General features: G+C 40.1%; 1 protein-coding gene across 1 annotated transcript in view; it reads left to right on the top strand.

Moving 5' to 3' along the window:
* LOC101869859 (uncharacterized oxidoreductase ZK1290.5-like) overlaps positions 1-19,833 on the top strand; it is a 38,177-nt gene extending 18,344 nt beyond the window's left edge. Inside the window, 5 exon segments of the mRNA XM_034063800.1 lie at positions 3,586-3,666; positions 10,352-10,534; positions 11,060-11,119; positions 13,322-13,423; positions 19,537-19,833. Coding sequence (XP_033919691.1) covers positions 3,586-3,666; positions 10,352-10,534; positions 11,060-11,119; positions 13,322-13,417 — 420 coding nt within the window. The 3' untranslated portion in view covers positions 13,418-13,423; positions 19,537-19,833.
* Positions 19,834-20,389: the final 556 nt, after the last annotated feature.

Genomic DNA, 20,389 nt, shown 5'->3' with positions numbered 1-20,389 from the left:
CTGAACAGGTATTAAATTGGAAGTGGGGGTGTTCTTCCCTCATTTTCAAGAGCATTCTGGTGGTTTTGAGATGTGTTGTACAAACTCTGAGGACCCTGCCTCTGTCAGAGCTCCACAAGAGAGACAGTGTAAGGCAATGTGCATCTCCCCTCTCCCCTGAGTGGTTTCAACAGGACCATTTTACACAAATCTCTCAATATGTAATTTTATTTTGACTACTGATGTGATAATTTTGTGAATCTTACTTGATCTCCATAGTTACAAGGGTTGGTCTTTTGGACCAGAAGCTACCTAGACCTTCATTTTCTTATCCATAATTTTCTAATTCTTCACTTTTAGGAATTAATCTATCAGATGTAAATGTGGGAATAATTCTCTATAATCTTTTGCTTCAAGGCAGCCTTCCCAGGTTTAGTCATGCAGAGCATCCAGCAAATGAAAGCAGTTCTCTCAAGTAGAATCCATTGATTGTTCATTGCAATTTCTACTCTATTTTTCAGGAAATTCCAGTGTTTTGAATTCATGAATTGAATGCATTGAAATATCTTATTTAAATACAGTCAGGCTGTGCAATTGTTTTTATATTTATTGTATTTTATATTATAATTGAATACCAAAGTCAAAACACCAACTTTGGTCTGTTAGTTATACTGTAACTAAAAAAGAAAGCAGTGGAGTTAAAATGAAGAGTTCTAACTTGAACAAAATTAAATATGTGGATTTAATGAAAATTGAATGTTTTAATTGTATTCCCTCAGCTTTCTTTGTGTGACATCACTCTAAACAAAGGAATGCCCAGAGTACTGATTTTAATAGGAGCTACTTGGATGGCTTTTAATACAAAACAGAACTGACCTGAAATTTCTTGATGGGAAATCAAATGAAAAACGTCTTATCAGTGAATGCAATGTGACTATGGAAGAGACTTCCAAATCTCCTGTGAGAAGTATGCTAGAAGCAAAACAGCTTAGAGTGTACTGTAAGGGGAAAAAAAAGGAAACTTCCTGTGAAAATGGACAAGTTTTATAAGTCCTTTTATATTTCATGTCTGTGTGTGATTTGAGTTTTGTTTCAGCTAGAAATAAAAGCTTTATTCTTCCCAGGCAGTAACCGCATAGGGTTTGTAAGTGCTTAGCTTTCAGCAGTGGAGTATAATATTTTGGTTCACCATTGTGTTAAAAGTGCAAGTGTTTTTCTGACTTCTTTGGCATCAATGATTTATTAGTGTTGACACTCTGGAGTTGTTTGTAAGAAGAAGGCAAAAACTGAGGTTTTGCTCCTTCTGGCAGATTAGGGCACAAATTATGCAAATCACTATAGTGCAGATTATCACCTAATTATGTTCTACATCTTCAACAATGATAATTTCTGTAAGGGAAAGCTGTCTAGCATTTGAGTTGCTAATGTATTTTTTTTATCCTTTTGTATTCTACCAAAGATACCATGTTGAAAAGTGATTGTATGTGTGCAGATTTTGCTTCTGTGCAGTTTATCTGCTTGTGTTTCTAAAATATGTGAAAGCAACCTCATAGTCACATTGCCAGTATTTCTGTGGTTAGTGGCTTTTCTGGTGCAAAACTTGATTTATTTTTTTTTTAATAGAATCCCAGATTGGTTTGGGCTAGAAAGGACCTTAAGATCATCATGCCATGGGCAGGGACACCTCTCACTAGAGCAGCTTGCTCCAGGCCCCTGTGTCCAACCTGGCCTTGAGCACTGCCAGGGATGGGGCAGCCACAGCTTCTCTGGGCACCCTGTTGCCAGCGCCTCAGCACCCTCACAGGGAAGAGCTTCTGCCTTAGATCTAATCTGAACTTGCCCTGTTTCAGTTTGAACCCATCACCCCTTGTCCTATCACTGCAGTCCCTGATGAGGAGTCCCTCTACAGCATCCTCATAGCCCCCTTCAGACACTGGAAGCTGCTCTGAGGTCTCCATGCAGCTTCTCTTCTCCAGGCTGAACAGCCCCAGTGTTCTCAGCCTCCTGTCAATACTTAGCAATAAACTGTAACTTCTCTCCCAGAATTTCATGGAAGACTAGAAAAATTTGATGTCTTTATTTTGTCCATGTAAGTCTAACCTGCAAATTCAAGATACTTTCTAATATTATAGCTCAGTTCTTTATATGCAAATTTATAGTCTGCTTGGGAATTATTTTTTTTATACAGAAACCATACGTATTTTAGGAATGAGTACATGGTTAGTGCATTTTGCTCCAACATTTTCTTTAGCTTTTCCTTCAGTTGAGGTTCTTGCCTTTAATGTATTCATGTGTCTCAGTTGCATTAATAAGTCCTTTTTATTATGTGTCTGTATTCTGGACTCATATCAAGGCAGCTCCACATAGTTCCCAACTGACCTCAAGAAAGTGGTGATTCTAACTGTGGAATGAGGGCAGTTTTAGTCCAGAAATAATTCCTTTGACATCAAATGGCTAAAATTGCCCTATAAGGCTTTTTTTCCCCTCTCTCTCTGAAAAAATAGCATTATAGCATTATAACCTTTGGCTTAATTCCTTTCTTTTTTGCTGTAGATATTTGTATGCATGTGTATACATGAGCGTATGCATATACATCATATTGAATTGGCTGGCACAACTGCTGGATTAACAACAGTGAGTGAGACAGACTTTCCATTTGCAGTTACACATTGAAGTACACATCAGATCAATCAAGACAGAGTTCATATACTGAAGAAGTGAGTCTGATTCATAGTCCATAGCATCCACAGCCTAAGAAGAGCCCTGCTAACCTGACCACAGTTGGTTTCCCTACCCGTGTGTTTAGCACAGAAGAAGGATCAAACTCCCACAGCTGAGTCAAGGTTGAGGTGTGGTGGCAGGCCAGTACTGGGAGTTGTGCTTTCTTGTATCTGAGGTTTAAGGGAGACATCTGATTTCAGTACTGTCAGTACTTGATTTATACACATGCATGCACACTTACAGGTTATTGTAAAAAAAATAACCTTCCTATCACCTATGTGCTTTTCAACCTTATTTGCATGTCAACAGGAGCTGAGGAACCTAGCTGCATTTTTAAGCTTTTTTGATCTTGTTTGATACTTCTCACTTAAACTCAGTATAAAAACTTCACTTTACATGGCATCTCATAATGACATAATAGAAATAAAAGCAGTGCTACATAGTTTATTTGGGCTGCATGTCCTTGGGTTGTATTGCTCACACCTTATTAGTCTTCGGCAAGTGTTCCACTTTAGTTTTGGCAGGCTGCTCAGAACACCATTTCCTTCTTTTCATTCTGGTGGAGTCCAATTGTTCTCTTCTTACACTACACTAGCCTTTCCCAGAATTTAGCCTGGAGTTTTTATACACTGGGGAGTTCCAGTGTGTTTAGATGATAAAATAATTTCCTAGTGTGACTGTGAGGGAACCATGCTTTCAGGTAACACTGTCATACTACATGTCGGTGGTGGCAGTCTGAATTTCTTTGCAGCGTTTTGCAATACAGACATGATGTATACAGTCATTTTGTCTCTTGAAAGTGATATGTTTTCAACTCGTGCTCCCAGCTAGTTAGGATTGTCCCAAAACTTTTTTCTTGTTCTGTTTCTCAATAGGTTTGTGTAGATAATTGGTGTAAGCGACTTTCTTATCAGTCACCTTGAGCAACTAAAGGAACATCGTGTGATTACTCCACATGTTAATCAGGTGAGTGGTTAAATATACTTCAATTATTTGGGGTTTGGGGTTTTGTTTTGGCTTTTTTGGTTAATAATCTCATCCCCATGCCTGTGCCTGAAAGACTACACCCAAACTAGCCTTAGTCATACAATTTCTTCTCTTTCTTTTCTATATGCATATTGAAAACCAGTTAGGAACATGACCTGAAGGAAGGGCAGGAGGGGGAAGTCCTTCTTCCTTTGTTTTCCCCAGTTTCTCCCAGGCTACTTGGATGTGGTTGGTTTTAAGGCACAAACAAATGGTCTGTGTGCCAGTTTTTGATGATAAAACGGTTTAGAAACGCAATTCAGGGAACACTGAACACTTAGCATCTCCAAAGTGAACGAAGTTTTGGAGAGCCTGTGTTCAAATACTATCTGTAATTCCTCTACACAGCAGGGAAAGCCTCAGGTGATTATATATCCATGGTAGGGTGCTGTTTCCCTTTCTTTCCCCTTATTTCTTATTCATATTTCAAGATCAAGATTTTAAATTCAGTGAACTCATTGAGGTACAGCAAGAGCCCTAGCAAATGTTTTTTGCTGCCCTAGACAGATAAAAAATGCCACCTCTGTACCAACAGACTTCCAGGACACTGCCAGCTCTTCCCTTGTTGCAGTTTTCTGCCCACATCTGTGCTGGGAGTTCATGCTCCCTTTCCTAGCACCTCCTGCCAGTGAAAGTGTGGTTAATGCTAACCCAGGACTAGGAACTGGAATGGATACTTTTGCCCTTTGTACACACGGTGAGGATTTCTGGCAGCTGTTTATTGGAAATGTCATCAACAGCCACAAAAAACTTGCTCAGAGACTGTGGGAACCTAATACCTCTGATGCTTTCTGTCCACTACACTAATGGTTACAAAATGACAATTATGAATAATGTTAAATTAATGTAAACCCATATAAAATAGTTAATTATTTAAAAGAAGCCATTGAAATGAGCAGCTTGGTGACCTCAGAGCATCTTCCAGTGTCTGAAGGGGGCTACAAGGATGCTGGAGAGAGACTTTTCATCAGGGACTGCAGTGATAGGACAAGAGGTGATGGGTTCACACTGAAACAGGAAGTTCAGGTTAGATCTGAGGCAGAAGCTCTTCCCTGTGAGGGTGCTGAGGCGCTGCCACAGGGTGCCCAGAGAAGCTGTGGCTGCCCCATCCCTGGCAGTGATCAAGGCCAGGTTGGACACAGGGGCCTGGAGCAACATGCTCCAGTGGAAGGTGTCTCTGCCCGTGGCAGGGGAGTCAAAATCTTTAAGGTCCTTTCCAACCCAAACCAGTCTGTGATTCCATGATTTCTGTGACTGTTTAAGAATTGGTGAGTTTGCCAAGATTCAGTTGGATCTCCTTTTCAGAAATGGACATCTTCAAAGCCTCACAGGGTCTGACATAACTTATTCCTGTGTTTTGAATGAGAAAGCCTTTTGGTTTCCTATTGAATCACTGCAAATAAAAGAAATGTAATCTTGGATTTGTTTTGAAATTTTGTCTTACCCACAGTGTCAAAATGTCACCAGTCTTACTGTGCCGGTGCTGTTCATGGAGAACAGTTGTTTCTTGTAGCTACTTGACAGCATCTCTTTTTCTGTGGCTGAAAAAGAAGAGACCAACATTCCTAACCATAGCAATGCAGGGGGTTGGGAGGGTGCTCCTGCTATATTCAATCATTTCTTTAAGGTGATGTAGAGCACTGTTCCAAATTCAAACCAAGCAAAACCAATGAAATATCTACACAAAGTGCTCTACTTTGAACAGGTTTGTTACAGCATTAGCTTACACTTTTTCAAGTTACAGGAATCTTATAAACCATCATTCAGGTTACCCTCAAAAGAGTATTGAGTTTGTTGCCTAGTGTGGAGGGTTGCTGAGTCTGATGGTGAGATTCCTTACGGATAGGGGAATAACTAGCAAATTTCTAAATTTAAATTGGGAATAGAAGTGTTATACTGAATTCTTATTTCACTGTCCGGAATTTATAATACAAAAGATCTTTGCTGTATTTATGCCTAAACCAGCATACTGTTTCAATGAACTTATTTCTAAATACAAAACGTTTGCAAGTAATCATTGCATACAAAGTCTAAATATTTAAGGAACAAGTGGAGGAAAATCACTTCTCTCTTAGCTGTATTAAAGTTGGATAGGGAATTTAGGATGTTCTTAAAATCCCAACAGCTCATATGATGTTAAAATTGGGAGATTTTTCTGTGAAGAGGAGGAAGCAGGAAGACAGGAGAAAGGAGGATCTTGATTAGACTTCAGGAGTCTTTGCAAACCAGGTAGGGAGCAATGCTTCTGTTTGAGAAACCAAGCTGTATGTGCTGCCTCCCTTCTCTGGAAAAAAACTCAGTATTCTCATGGATTTTAAAGAAGTAGGAAAGACCTTTCTTTTCAAGAATATAGTATTGTGAATGTATTTAGTAGTAAGTAAACATCTTTTAACATTACTATCCACTGTGAAAAGTACTGCTAACCACTGTGTAAAAATGATGAAAACGATTTTATTCTAGCATCATGTAGAATGAAACTGACACCATAGAAGTTTGAGGTTTGTATTCCAGAGTTTGTCATTGTTTTGGCAGTAGTAAGTTCGGATTTATGATTAAGGAAGGCTTTGAAGTCTTTTTGAAGGCTCTTATGCCTCTTTCATAGAGGAAAAAATACATTTCATAAGCATTTAATTAATATATATATTTCATTTAATAAAGTGACACACTGAAACCAAACTGTTTCTCTCCGAATTATATGTATTTCTACTTTTATAGAAATGCACATTACTGTTTAAGGACCTCTAAGAGATCTAATAATTTTGTTAATATTACCATAAATATTGAGCTTTGTTATGTAAATTTGTACAAGGTAGAAATGTATTTCAGTATTTTGAGGCGTTAGGAAACAGCCCCTTAGTACATAAGCCCACCTGAACTGTTCCTCTCTGGTGCATCTAGACTTATATTTTAGTTTTATGAAGAGAAATAGTTGTAAGGCTGCATTCCCATTGAGAAACTGACTGAAATTTAGATGAAGGGAAACCTTACCAGGTGAAAAGAACCCACAGCAGGATAGAAAGAGTAAGGATTTGGTAGACCACCTTCCAAGGTATGCCTTTCTAGATCGATGTATCAGGACTGTTATTTGGCTCAGCTTTTCCCCATTGCGCATGACAGTGACAAAAGACAGTGCTTGGAGTTCTTCTCTGGCTGACCAAATAGCAGCTATAAAGAGGTCTGTGATGTAAACTGCAAACTGTTTGATTAAGGAAATTACAGTTTTAATGTACAGATCACTCAGGGTAGAGTGCCAGAAAAGATCAAGATCTTCTCTATGACCACATGGATCATAGAAGCCCAGACTGGTTTTTGTTGAAGGGACCTTAAAGCTCATCCAGCTCCAACCCCTGCCACAGGCAGGGACACCTTACACTAAACCATGTTGCCCAAGCCCCTGTGTCCAACCTGGCCTTGAACACTACCAGGGATGGGGCAGCCACAGCTTCTCTGGGCACCCTGTGCCAGCGCCTCAGCACCCTCACAGGGAAGAGCTTCTGCCTGAGAGCTCATCTCAGTCTCCCCTCTGGCAGGTTCAAGCCATTCCCCTTGGTCAGTCCCTACAGGCCCTTGTCCAAAGTCCCTCTCCAGGTCTCCTGCAGCCCCTTTAGGCACTGTGAGCCACTCTAACATCTCCTCTTCAGGAGCCTTCACTTCTCCATGCTGATCCAGCCCAGCTCTCTCAGCCTGGCCCCAGAGCAGAGCTGCTCCAGCCCTCGCAGCAGCTACATGGCCTCCTCTGGCCTCGCTCCAACAGCTCCATGTCCCTCTTGGGCTGCTGCCCCGGAGATGGATCAGGGCTGCAGGGGGGGTCTCCCCATGGCACAGCAGAGTGGGTGGGTTCTGGGTGGGTTCTGGGCTCAAGCACACACTGAAACTGGGAACTTCTCCTCACCCGGCACCCCCAAGCACTGCTCCTCGGGCTGCTCCATCCATATGACTTACAGCCCTTGCCTGGGAAAAGTTTGGTGATTAAAATAGCAAGGGTGGGACAAGCCAGGAAGCAGGAGTTATTATTTTGAGGGGAAGCTCATGCTGGCCACTGGCCCTGTCTATGCCTCTTCTAGCCCAGGGTACTAGTCCCTTGCATTCAGATGCTGCTAGAACCTTCCAGACAGTTTTCACTAGAAAAATAATTCCAGAAGTGCTTTTTTTTTCATTTGATGCATTTGATTATTTTAGCAATATAGTTAAGAAGAAAAATCCTGGCTGCTACCAACACATATCCAAAAAATGAGTCCAGAAACTTCGGGAGTCTCTTGGTTCAGTGAAAGGCATGAAGTATAATCTTGTGATGTGTGATTCTGCTTGGGAAGCAGGAAGGTGACATGTCAGCATGCTGTTCTTGCTTTAAATACTTCACGTGTAACTTTGAACTCTGCTGCCTGTGACTCTTATTAGACCAGCAGGTAAATTCTGCTTGCAGTCATATAAACAATAAATGCTGAATAAGTTGCCTGATGCCATTAGGGGTACTGCAGATTTTTCAGCATTTGATCCTAAACTTATCATTCTTTACTTAGTATTTTCTAGGCTGTTATTTGTTACACTTGATGCAAAGAACATCTACTAACACTGTTGATTACTATTGTAATAATTGAATAATACACCCTGCTTGCTCTTTCCTCCCCTCCATAGTCTTGCATAAATGCAATGAGAATCGTTTCTAGTCAGCTCAGGTGCAAATAGCTGCATGATCTTAACACTGGCCGTACGCATCTCAACATGAAATACAAAGGCTACTCAAAGGTCAAGAAACATCAAAGGGTGAAGACATGGATGTCTGCTGCTTGAACCTTGTTCCCCAGTCCACCTAGTAATTTAGATCAGAGCAGCTTTAGGCTGACTCAGCCCAGCCTTCCAGGGGCACGGTTTTTTCTTAGCTCATGTTGAATGACTGCCAGCCTATTGTTCCTGACTATTGTTGTCTGAAAAGACAACATGTCCTAAAGATGAGAAACAGGAAATGTTCATTTGTCCTCTTTGTGGCACAAGACATTTTCCAGATTCCACGTGCTGAGGCAATTTTTCAGAGGAGGATTTTCCTTCAGAATGCACAAGAGTTGGATCACTGAGACAGTGGTGACACACTCACAAAACTGTATCACATACTTATGTATTTTATAAGAGAAAGCACTACACATTTTCATCTGAGTGCAGAGGAATTGTGCTTCTTACAACACATAAACTGAAATATTTATTTAAATAACACATTAAAGAATATTGCAGAGGTTCTTTTTGGATTTTGCTCCATGCCAGAATACATGGCTCTTCTGAGATCTTTTACAGTAACTTCTATTTACCTTTTCTTCCAACAACTGTGTCTTTGTAGCTTGTTACTTTTCTTCTTCTTAAGTAAAGTAGTTCTTGGCAGTTCATGATCTTCCATCTGTCATGGTTTAAAACCAATCCGCACAGCTTGTTCACTCACTCCCCCTCCTTGCTCTCCCAACTCCCGGAGAGTTAGGAAGGAGAATCCAAAGAATGTAGCTACCATGGGTTGAGATAAGAACAGTTTAATAGCTACGGTATAACACAAATCACTACTGCTACTACTACTACAAACAATAATGATAAAGCCAATAACAAGTGAAGAGAATACAACACCTCACCAGCCACCGACCCATAACTCATCCCACCCTGCCCGACCGAGCACCGACCGATACCTCCTCCATCCCCCCAGAGCTCCAGCCCTTCCGGGTAACTCCCAGTTACATCCTGTGTATGACGTGCTATGGTATGGAATACCTCTTTGGCTAGCCTGGGTCAGGTGTCCTGTCTCTCCTTCCTCCAGGCCTCCCCTCCTCCCTGGCAGAGCATGAGCTCAGAAAAGGCCTTGGACAAAGCAAACATTTGAGCAGTAACTCAAAACATACTTGCTATCAGCAACCGTTCTCAGCCTGAAAGTCAAAACACAGCACTGCACCAGCTACCAAGAAGGAGAAAAAATGACTGCTACTGCTGAACCCAGGACACCATTTTACAAAAGGTTTCCTTTACACTTCATTCCTCCACAGCATGACTGCTTCCCTGCCTAAGCTCTTGGTGGCAGCATGCACAGAATACAAGATTTTTTCCATGTACAGTCCATGCCAGCAGGCTTTGCTCCTGAGATCAGTCCCTTATCACAAGCAAATTGTTCTGCTTGGTCTCTTGCAAACCCAGTCCATGCCCAGCCCCCTCCCCTTGCCTGAGCAATTCAGTGATCATTAGTGAAAAAATAGGAAAGGAAGTCAATCTGGGGACAAGAAGGTGGTCTAAAACCACCAATAAAAATGGCCTCATGTTGAATTCCACTATGCATTTGTATGTATTTCTCAGACACAGAACAGAACCAGAGTGCAAGACCAACGGCAGGTAGGGCAGACAACTGTTCTGTGCACCTTATATCTGGGGGAAACATAAAGACAAACTTAGTAAACTATTGTGCCAGTTAATGGGAAAGTGCTTGTTGACTAATACCCTTCATGTTTCTCCTAAAGTAATGACTTAAATCTCTCAGAAGCAGTGATTTCACTCATGTTGTATTTTTAAAACAACAGAAAAAAGACTTTTCACTCATCAGTGATGTTTTATACTAAATGTACTCTCAAGATTATTACTAAAAATTTATTTCCGTTTATCTGAGGTTGAATACCACCCCTTCCAAAGGCCTCAAGAGCTGGTTGATTACTGTAGGAGCAGAGATATTGTTTTTGAAGGCTACTGTCCTTTAGCCAAAGGTGAAGCACTTACTCATCCTGGTATCATTCAGCTGGCGAAGAAATATGGCAGAACTCCAGCACAGATTTGCATACGCTGGAGTATATAGGTAGGGGAGGGTGGTAATGAAAATGTATCTCTCTCAGGAAGAAAATGCAAATAGTTCGAATTTCAAAATCAGAATTTAGACAAAAAGTCTTTTTTTTGCCTTCAGTCTGCCGATACTGCGTGAACTAACTGTGCTGGACTGGAAATGTGGAATGTAATTCAGAAAGCATGGCAGGATTTTCGATATGCAAGTAATGTAATTGTGGAAATAAAAAGAACACCAACAAAACAGATGGTTTCAAACTAAATGTTACAAGCACTATGGGGCATCGTTCCATTTCTATTGCTCAACAGGAAGTAGTAAGCAGTGAAATAGTGTATTAAATTGATATAAACCACATAATCTGTGTTGGAATTGAATGCATTGTATATAACTGCAATTAAAAATAGCATCTAGAAATGTTAGTGTCCTCTGAGAAATCAAAGTAAAACCTCAGAAGACATGAGGAATGTCTTGAAATGTTTGGAAGAGAGATCATTTTCTTTGTATGTATATTTTTAAGATGAGAAGCATTATGTGTTTCAGAATGGGATCGTCACTATTCCAAAGTCCATGAAAGCGGAAAGGATAGAAGAAAACTGCAAGGTGAGATTTGGTTATGCATTCAAGTCTGACTAACATCCCAGTTACTGCACTTAACACTTAGATTTGCCTGCCCCTTTTCCTAAACCAGTTTTATAATGGGACAACTCAGTTAAAATTGGCAACTCATAGTACCATAAAATTACTACAGTATAGTAGAAACCAGTAATTCATGAATGTCAGAAATTAACTGGAGAGCTAATCACTGTGTATAAAAGAGATATCCACAGAAAGACCTGTTCACGGTTGTTTTTTTAATTGTCAGTATTTACATTACTTATTACCTGGCTTACTGTGAAACGTCCTAATCTCATTCTGGTTAGGTCCTTTTTGTGATAGGTATATAGGTTAAATTGAAGGAATCTATGCTGTGCATAGTGCTATGAAAGCTGTAAAACTCTTGGGGACATCTGAAAGAGAGACTTCCTAAGGATATGGCAGTCCTGGCAGAGCTGACTCTTCCTCTCCCTTCTTCCTCCTGCTCTACTTGAAGGAATGTTTGTAATTCATCACTTGTTTTTTCTCTTCAATTCTCTAAGCTGAAAGTGTGCTTTCTTTGGGGGAGGGGAAACCACAACCATCTTATTGTTACTTCCAAAATTACCACAAGGATATGAACTGTTCAGCAAATCAGGAAGAAACTTTGCAAGAAGGTAGGAAACCTCTGTCTGCTAGTTAAAGCACTCTGTGTGTGTGTGTAGGTGTAAATCAGCATACGTGTAATGAGCTGTTTATATAGCTCCTATTTAACTTAACATGCACACTGCCTTCTGTGGTACAAGCACAGCTCTTTGTTGTACTGTATTGTGAACAGGAGCAGAGAACAAAACTAGGTGAAAAATCCTTCCATATCCATGTTATGTTATGTTATTTTATTTTATATATTTTTTGTCTTTAATTGTTTTATATTCCCTAGTGATATTTTAAATCCACATTAATTCTATGTTTTACAGTGTTTATTCTATGGGCTCACCAATTCATTTCACACAACTGAGGGAATGCATTGCAGAAGAATTTAAAACACTGAGGACGGAGAGGAGGAGGGGAGAGTTATGAAATGCTGCACATCTCCCTTTCTTTGCTTTTTCTTTCCCCCAGGCCAGTGTGTTGGCCTGAGTCTGTACCACCTCTAGTCACATTGGTGAAAGCATGGAACTCACTAAGCCCCCAGTACGTAATATAGTATGTAGTATTTCTGGTTCTGTGACTGGTCCCTGGTTGGAGTCTAAAAAGCTGGAGCACTGAGGTTTGGCTAGAAGCGTCATTCGAGCAGCCCGTGGTTGTTGGATAATGCAGGATGGGAGGAGCTCATCTGGCAGCAGTTCAGGCTCCACAGGATCTTTTAAGTGAGTATGGAGGAGCTCTGACAAAGGCAACAGACCAGCTTTAAGCAGCTTCAGCTCTGAAGCGATAATGTCTGAGTAAGGCACCTGCTAAGAAAACACTGACACCGTCATTCATGTTGCAGGTGTCACCACAGGAGAAGTCAGTGGCTGTAAGAATTTGTGCACGAAGAGAGGTGACTGCTTTCATGTTTGAGGTAGTATTGAGATACTGTGGCACTGTATCTGTGTCTGTATTACCTGATCCATGAGTGTTTTGTCTATGCACGCGTAGAAAAGATAGATACAGCCTTTGCTTTGCTAGCTTTGTGAATGTTCTGATACCTTCTAGTAATTCTATTTGGCTCAAGTTCTGAGGAAAACCACTGTAACACTGAACATTGGGATATAAGTGAAATATGGAGCTCAGGCTTCCAGAGGGATTGCAGTCAGGGCATCCATATACCACTGGCAGCGACCATATTGAGTGCTTTGATGCTACCATTGTCTTTGACCCTTGCCGGAGGCCAGAGTACTATAAAACCATCTTAACAGAGTCTACAAATAAAAATCATAGAATCATAGAATAGGGTTGGGAAGGACTTTAAGATCATCTAGTTCCAACCCCCCTACCATGGGCAGTGACACCTCGCACTAAATCGCGTCACCCAAGGCTCCATCCAACCTGGCCTTGAACACTGCCAGGGATGGACTCGCAAAAGAAGCAGAGGACCTAGGGGAGCCTGTCAGCTTAATGGAATATTTGTCTGTGACAAAATACAAGAACTTCCAGAAGAAAATAAATAAATCTTGGTCAGTTTAAATAACAGAAGCACTCCTAATTCTCTCTATATTCATGTTAACTGTATATGCACTCCCACAGGTATTTGATTTTACAATAGCAGAAGATGATGTTGAAGTTCTCAATGGACTGCATGATGGGAGACATGTTTCCTGGAACCCAAGCCCTGTTGTGTGAATGAAGGTTGGAGCTTTTTCCTTTGTCAGTGATAAATGAGTCAGAGCACATAACTTAAATTCAGGGAAGGTTACAATAACAATATAATTGTAAGATGAATAGCTGCTATTAATGATAACTGAATTTGAAATCCTTAACGTTGACAACAGACAAAAAGTATTTTTGGGTGTAGCAATTTTGTACAGAGATCTTACATGTCTGTCTCAAATCCTGACCAATAGCTTATTGGAGCCTATGCAAAGCCTCAGATTTATGCTATTGACGCTGCATCAGGCCATTTAATCAAAGGGCTTGATTAGATAGCCCTTCTGTAAAAACATAAAAAATGCTACCTACTAGTGTACACCCAGGTATAAAGTGCAAAATAATTTGCCAAGAACCTTGTTAGATGGATACAATGTCTGAAGAAGAAAAAGCTGGGTGAAATGGTTCATACTGTTATTACAGTATTTATACTGTACAATGTACTGCAAATCTCTATCAAAAATAGAATCTCATCGTAATAATCAGTATGAGGCCATCAACAAAAAAGGTTTTATGTATATTATTGCATAATAATGGCCTTGACCCAGAGAGTTCTATGCACATTATTTACTAAACTGTAGGTACAACAAAGTAGAAGTCTTTCCAAAGAAGTCCATGTACAAATAAGCTATCTGCATGGTAAGAGTTGAGCAGCAAGGTCTAAGAGTCATCTTTGTTATTACTGATCTTCTTCTCTTACTGGCAATTCTGGTGAGTTTTGTGTAGCTTTTAGTGAGAGTTAGTTTAGCTTTCATTTGGAGTTTGTCCAAGAAATCTCATTCCTTGGATTTCCTTATAAAATATGTAGGAGACATAGATATATGTAGTTTACAGATCTGGTTTAAGAAATATGCCTGCAGAGTCTTTTATCAGCTGAGTATTCAACTTCTAGTCACATTGGTTTGATATTTTAAGAGTTCCAATGTCTAGAAAGGTATGGAAAATCTGACTGTGATTTATATTGTGTGTGGACTTCCTGAGGCAGTTTTCCCACTGCTGTTCTGCTTTAGTCATATCATGAAACAAAGCTCCTCATGTTTTTTATCAAGAAGTGACTTACAGCAGTCATATATTCTAGTTTTTATCGTTTGGCCTTAGAGTGGAACTAAATCAAATCAGCTAAAATACAAACTTTTTTTCATAACAGCTCCTCAGAATAGTTGGCTAGTTTTTCCTGGTAAATAAGTTTTGTCTAGATTTGCCTCTGGAATCATTAATGTATTACTTAACTTAAAACACAAGATCCTGTATGAAATGCTGCACTCATTAATATCTAACACTATCTCCACAGTAAGATTATTTCATGGAAGCATGACTTGCAGCTTGAAGTGCTTTGGTACCTGAGAATGCCACTTGTGGTGTCTTAAGAACAGCTACGTACCTCACACTAGAGCAGCTTGCTCCAGGTCCTGTCCAATCTGGCCTTGAGCACTGCCAGGGATGGGGCAGCCACAGCTTCTCTGGGCACCCTGTGCCAGTGCCTCAGCACCCTCACAGGGAAGAGCTTCTGCCTTAGATCTAACCTGAACTTTCCCTTTGTGTGAACCCATCACCCCTTGTCCTATCACTATAGTCCCTGAGGAATAAACCTTTCCACCAGTGGTCATCAGCTAATCCTTCTTTCGAAAAGTCACTTATGGAACAATACCTCAGTAAGATGAAAAAGATGTTGAGGGACTCCTTGCTTCACAGTGTAGATGAATCCATAAAATGAGGACTAGAAGTAAATCATGCGCTAAGTATTCCCTCAGTGCGGCTTTTTGGCAGTGAAGACTTCCGTAGAAGTTGGAGTTCTACCTCAGGTTCTCTTTAAAGAAACAGACATCACATCAATGTATTGTTTCCAACACAAATGATGCATACAAAATGAACCAGTTCTTGATGCATATTAGCAAATTCTAGCTTCAGTATTACAAAACCAATGTCAGTTAGGAGTAGTTATGTGGCCAGAAGTCCCGTGTTGGTCAGAACAGCTCTGGGTTTTCTGTGCCTAATTCTAACTGATCACCTGAGCTATACAGACCTAAATCAGATTTTCTTGCTGATCCCCCATATAGATGACTGAAGGCTACAGTGAGGATTGCTTCCTAATTCTTGATAGATTTTCATTGTTGCCTGTGTCAAAGAGTTTCCCAATGGGTTTTGTGCCTGCATCTGCTCTTGGTAGGAAGAGCCAGCATGTTCTTTGATCTGTATCATGGTATTTAAGCAGCACAAGGAGTAATAAAAGGTATAATCAGATAGAAATAGAATTACTAAAAAAACATTCTTCTTAAGGAGCAGTTGTGGCAAGTTACAGTTTTGATCAGATACTTACTAGCTATGCCCAGACTTACTTGTTGGTTCAAGTCTTTTTTCTGTTTTGGTTGTTTTGTTTTGTTTTTTTTTTTTTTTTTTTTTGGCAATTGTTTGTTTGGGTTAGAGTTTTCTGGTTAGGATTCTTGTTTTGGGGGGTTTGGGGGTTTGGGTTGTGGTTGGTTGAGGTTTTTGTTGGGGGTTCAGGGGGGGGGGGGCACAATCTTTCCTAGCAATTCCTTTGCTACCAGGTAGTGGCTATAGAGCGATGGATGAGTTTAATTTTAACTGTGTACTAAGTGAAGAGTAAGGTGAGGCAATAGAAGCTTTTGAAGTGCCAGGACTTAGCTGACCCGTGCTGTCTTTCCCCCAGGTGTGACATGCACATTTACTGTGCCATCACTAGCAGCCGTTGTTTTCTGCTAGAAGCTATAACTGCCCCTAGAGACTTGAACCATGTTATCTCCTGTGTGCTTGGGATATGTCACTGGAGCCTCTTCCTTTGAATACCTTATTCACAAGTATTAGACCATGTTAGTTAATTTAGAATCATTGAGCAAATCCTCTTTTGATTGGATTGCAGAGGCAAAGAAAGACACAGTGGATTTGTATTTTATGCTCCTCTCTGCAACTAAATTGACGTCAGTGTTGTCATAGGTGGTTTTCCTTCTAAGCAAAAGTTGCTGAAGAACACATCACCTCATCTAAATGAACATTTCTAAAGTACAGGCAACTTTGTTCATAGTATAGGGAAACAAGACAGCTAGCAAGAAATTGGAAAATGAACAGCAGTGAGATTTAGGGGTAGCAGTGAGGAGTGATGTTCAGTAGGAGAAACAGAACCTGGAAGACTGAAGGATTTAAATGTGCTGAACTTACAAAATCAGGAAGTTTAACCCCATTTTTATTTCTTGTTTGGTCAGTTAGCCTTGGAGGTGCTCATTTTGAAAGATTTCTTCTTTTAAATTCAGAATTCATCCTTCCAGTGAGTTCTTGGAATTGTATGGGCTGAAATTTCTCCTCTTTTCCAAATTTCTGTAAGATAAACTTTCTCTAGGGAGAAAGCTTTTTCACCTTTATTCAATGCCCGTTTTTAAGATACAGCACTGCATCATTTTATCAGCATAACCCATCATCTTGCCAAAAGGAACAGGGAATACACCTGAAAATATACGCAATTTATCTTCCATCTGATGCAGGTCACTGATGTTAGTTACTGATAGGGGCACTCCTTTCTGGTTGTGATAAATCATTAGTTAAAATAAGCTACAATTTCTCAGTGTTACCCACCTCAATGCAATCAGGAGCAGTGTTGCTCTTAGTGGAAGGGAACTCTTGAAACAAATAAGGAAAGGAAAAGAATAAACTGAAAGTAAGTGGAAAGGGTGAGGCTGTTTTCCAAGCAGCTCTAGCTTCCTGTCTGACTCGGAGTGGCTCCCACTCCTGTTTCTTGCCTGTTTCTGATTCTCAGTTTGTCTGTTATTCGAGGTGGAGGCACCAAAGAACATTTAATTGGAAAAGAATCAAAATGGTTTTGTAAAGTGCATGCTTTAGGAAACTTTGTCTTAAATCAGGCTGCAGAAGCCTCTTTACTACAGCTGTTCCCCACTGCGCATAGGTAAGAAACTAATACCAATAAATGTACAAATCCACCAAACCAAGCAAACTGCATCATGTTCCATTTGCTGAAAACCCCCTGTTCTTGCCCTCTGGTTAACACCAGCTGATTTTATTTTTAAAAGGGCAGTGCTGAACTGTCTTGACAGGAAAGCTATTTTTGAAGGTGGGGATAAGGGGGAGTAGCTCTTGCTGACACTGAGTTCAAGCAGTTCACTCTTTCCATACCGCCACACAGCTTCCAAGGCTTTGAAGCTCATCTCTGCCTTGAGTGCCTTGGGTAGAAATAACAGAGAAGCCAGCCTTCTGGCCATTTTTTGTGTTGCTGTGCTGCGTCTTTTGCTTTACTTCACCTTTTTGCAGCCTCCACTCTAATGTCTGCTCTTTTGAAAGAAACTGTGAAGTATTTGCACTGCCTTACAGTGACCATACCTTCCATTTTTTATCTAAATGATGCAGTGTTACTATTTGTCTTTATGAATGGCTGCTTTGATCTGTTTGCAGCATCACGCAGGACTAAGTGCAACTGCCAGGGCATTATAAAATCGTAATGACTTTGAAGGGACCACAGCATGGGAACTATGTCCAAATCATGCCACTACCCGCTGGGGGAGAAGAAGAGCACAAACCCTGAAATTAATTTGAATAAATGATGCTGATGCTACTTCCCAGTGATAGGACACGTGTCACTCTGTAAACCACTGCAGGCATGGCCAACATTATGGGATGTGCCTCTGCAAGCAACTTTGCATAGATCCATCACACCAGATCTCAATCACTGTGCCAAAGATGAATATTTATGATATTAGTAGTGGCTTTGCTAGCCAATGCCCTTTGAGAAACATTCTGTAGCTGAACTACTCATAGGAAAATCGAGAGTGCATTAACAGCATTATCATTGTATTAATGGTTGCTCTGTTTTTCTCCAGCAAAATAGATTTCCAGGACTTTCTGGATGAGGCGTCAAAATTCCAGGGTATAGAACTAGTGTTAGGTTCCTAACTTAGCTGTGAAATTTGGAGGCTGGAAAGCATACGATTACTTTCACAGTTTCCTAGTAACAAGGGGAACAGAAATTGTTAGGTAGGGATTTTCCCGGGTTTGTTTCTTTCTTCTGTGAGTTCATTCTTTCCTAATGGCTGTCCGTGACCTGGTTTCATCCCATCGAATATCCATAAGTATAGTGTTGCCAAAATGAATTTACAGTAAATCACTTGCTTTGGGAAACAGTGGAGGAAGATTAAGCTAAAGCATCGATGTCAAGGTCAAACATATACTATGGTATAAATTCACTTTCCTGTTGAAAAAATATGTATTTTGTGGAGTAATTATATTAACGAAACAGCAACCAGACATTTTCTATAACATCGTTTGTGACCTTTTTTGCATGATTATTGTTAATGCCTTATAAACTGCATATGACAGGGAGTTGGAGCAAGATAATCTTAAGGTCCTTTCCAACCCAAACCATTCTATGATTCTATGATACAAGTACCTTTGATTCATCTGAAAAATGATCACAGGTAATTTTGGTTTGGTTTTGTTTCCAGGAAATGGTTATTTCACTGCTTCCCTCCCATCCCTACCTCCTCCCCCCCCAAAGCCAAATGATTGCAAAGTTTCCACCTAAGACTTGTGTTTCTTCAGAGCAGCAAGTTAAGTTCAGTTATCATGTCCATTAATGTCTTTAGTTTAGCCAAAAATGTGCATTAAGATTTTAGTTGATGGATTCATATCACTGGAATAAAAAATTAACCTCCAGAAAGTTTTCTAATGTTACATTATACAGTTTTGTTACCATAGAACTATGTATTTTAATACATATGAAGAAAACATCTCTCATGATTAGATATATTAAAGTGTGGTATGGGTTTGGGTGCAATAATACACATATTGCATGTCACTTTCTCAACTACTTCAATGCTTTCCACTTGTGCTTAAACTTTTCCTAATGTTATGCTCAGCTTAGTGATCTAAAAAGGAAGTCCTAATTCCCACAAAAATGAATCCAGCAAACCTTTTACAGTAGCCTTTTAAAACAAAGAAAAAAACATTTAATAATCAATATCAAGAACTTAAACCCAGACCATCTAAAGTATAAAATGATAATACTAAACAATTGTCTGCTTTAGTCTTTGCAGTGTTCTCATCTCTTCTTTTTCTTTTTTTTCCATCCAAACCAGGTTTTGTATTTTAATCTGAAGGGAGAGGATCTGGAATTTTTGAACACTCTGAATATCAACAGAAAATCAATTCCGTTAACCTATCCACTGTGGAAAGGATAATTTAAACCCAGATGGTCTTATACTGCAGAAGTGATGCAACTGAAGCGTTGATTCATTTTAAACTGAGCAGTAAATCTAATTTGTTCTCCTGGGTACTCAGGGAGTATCTGATAAATACCGATCAAAAATCAGGATCAATGGCTTGTATTTACTGTTATGTTAACAGATTAATAAAATAATTTCCTTTAGACTTTACTCACTGCATGTACTTCATTTAAGGTGTCCTTTGAACCAATATGAACAATTTTCTTTGCTTTTCTTATGAATTTTGAAGAGTATTAGTTACTTAAGGGCACATATAAGAGCATGCTGCAGGACATGTAAATCATCAGAAATACTCAAAACGAGGAATATTTTTTCTGGGATTGTGGCAGAAATCAGAATCTGACTTTTTTTCCAGTGTTTTAAACATTCCTTCTAGTCAGGAGAACTTTGGGGGATTCTGCAGGCCACCCTTGGGACTTTCATAGAATCCCAGAGTGGTTTGGGTGGGGAAGAACCCTAAGATTGTCCAGTTTCACCCCCTTGCCATGGGCAGAGACACCTCACACTAAACCATGTCACCCAAAGCTCTGTCCAACCTGGCCTTCAACACTGCCGGTGATGGGGCAGCCACAGCTTCTCCAGGCACCCTGTGCCAGTGTCCCACCACCCTCACAGGGGAGAACTTTCTAAGATCTAACCTGAACTTCTCCTGTCTCAGTTTCTTGGTGAGCAAACCCATTCTGTTTGTACTGTTTCAAGGATCTTC

This window comes from Melopsittacus undulatus, chromosome 6, assembly GCF_012275295.1.
Source record: "Melopsittacus undulatus isolate bMelUnd1 chromosome 6, bMelUnd1.mat.Z, whole genome shotgun sequence".
NCBI lineage: Eukaryota > Metazoa > Chordata > Aves > Psittaciformes > Psittaculidae > Melopsittacus > Melopsittacus undulatus.
The sequence above is the reverse complement of the archived record's forward strand: the minus strand, read 5'-3'. Positions and strand labels throughout refer to the sequence as shown.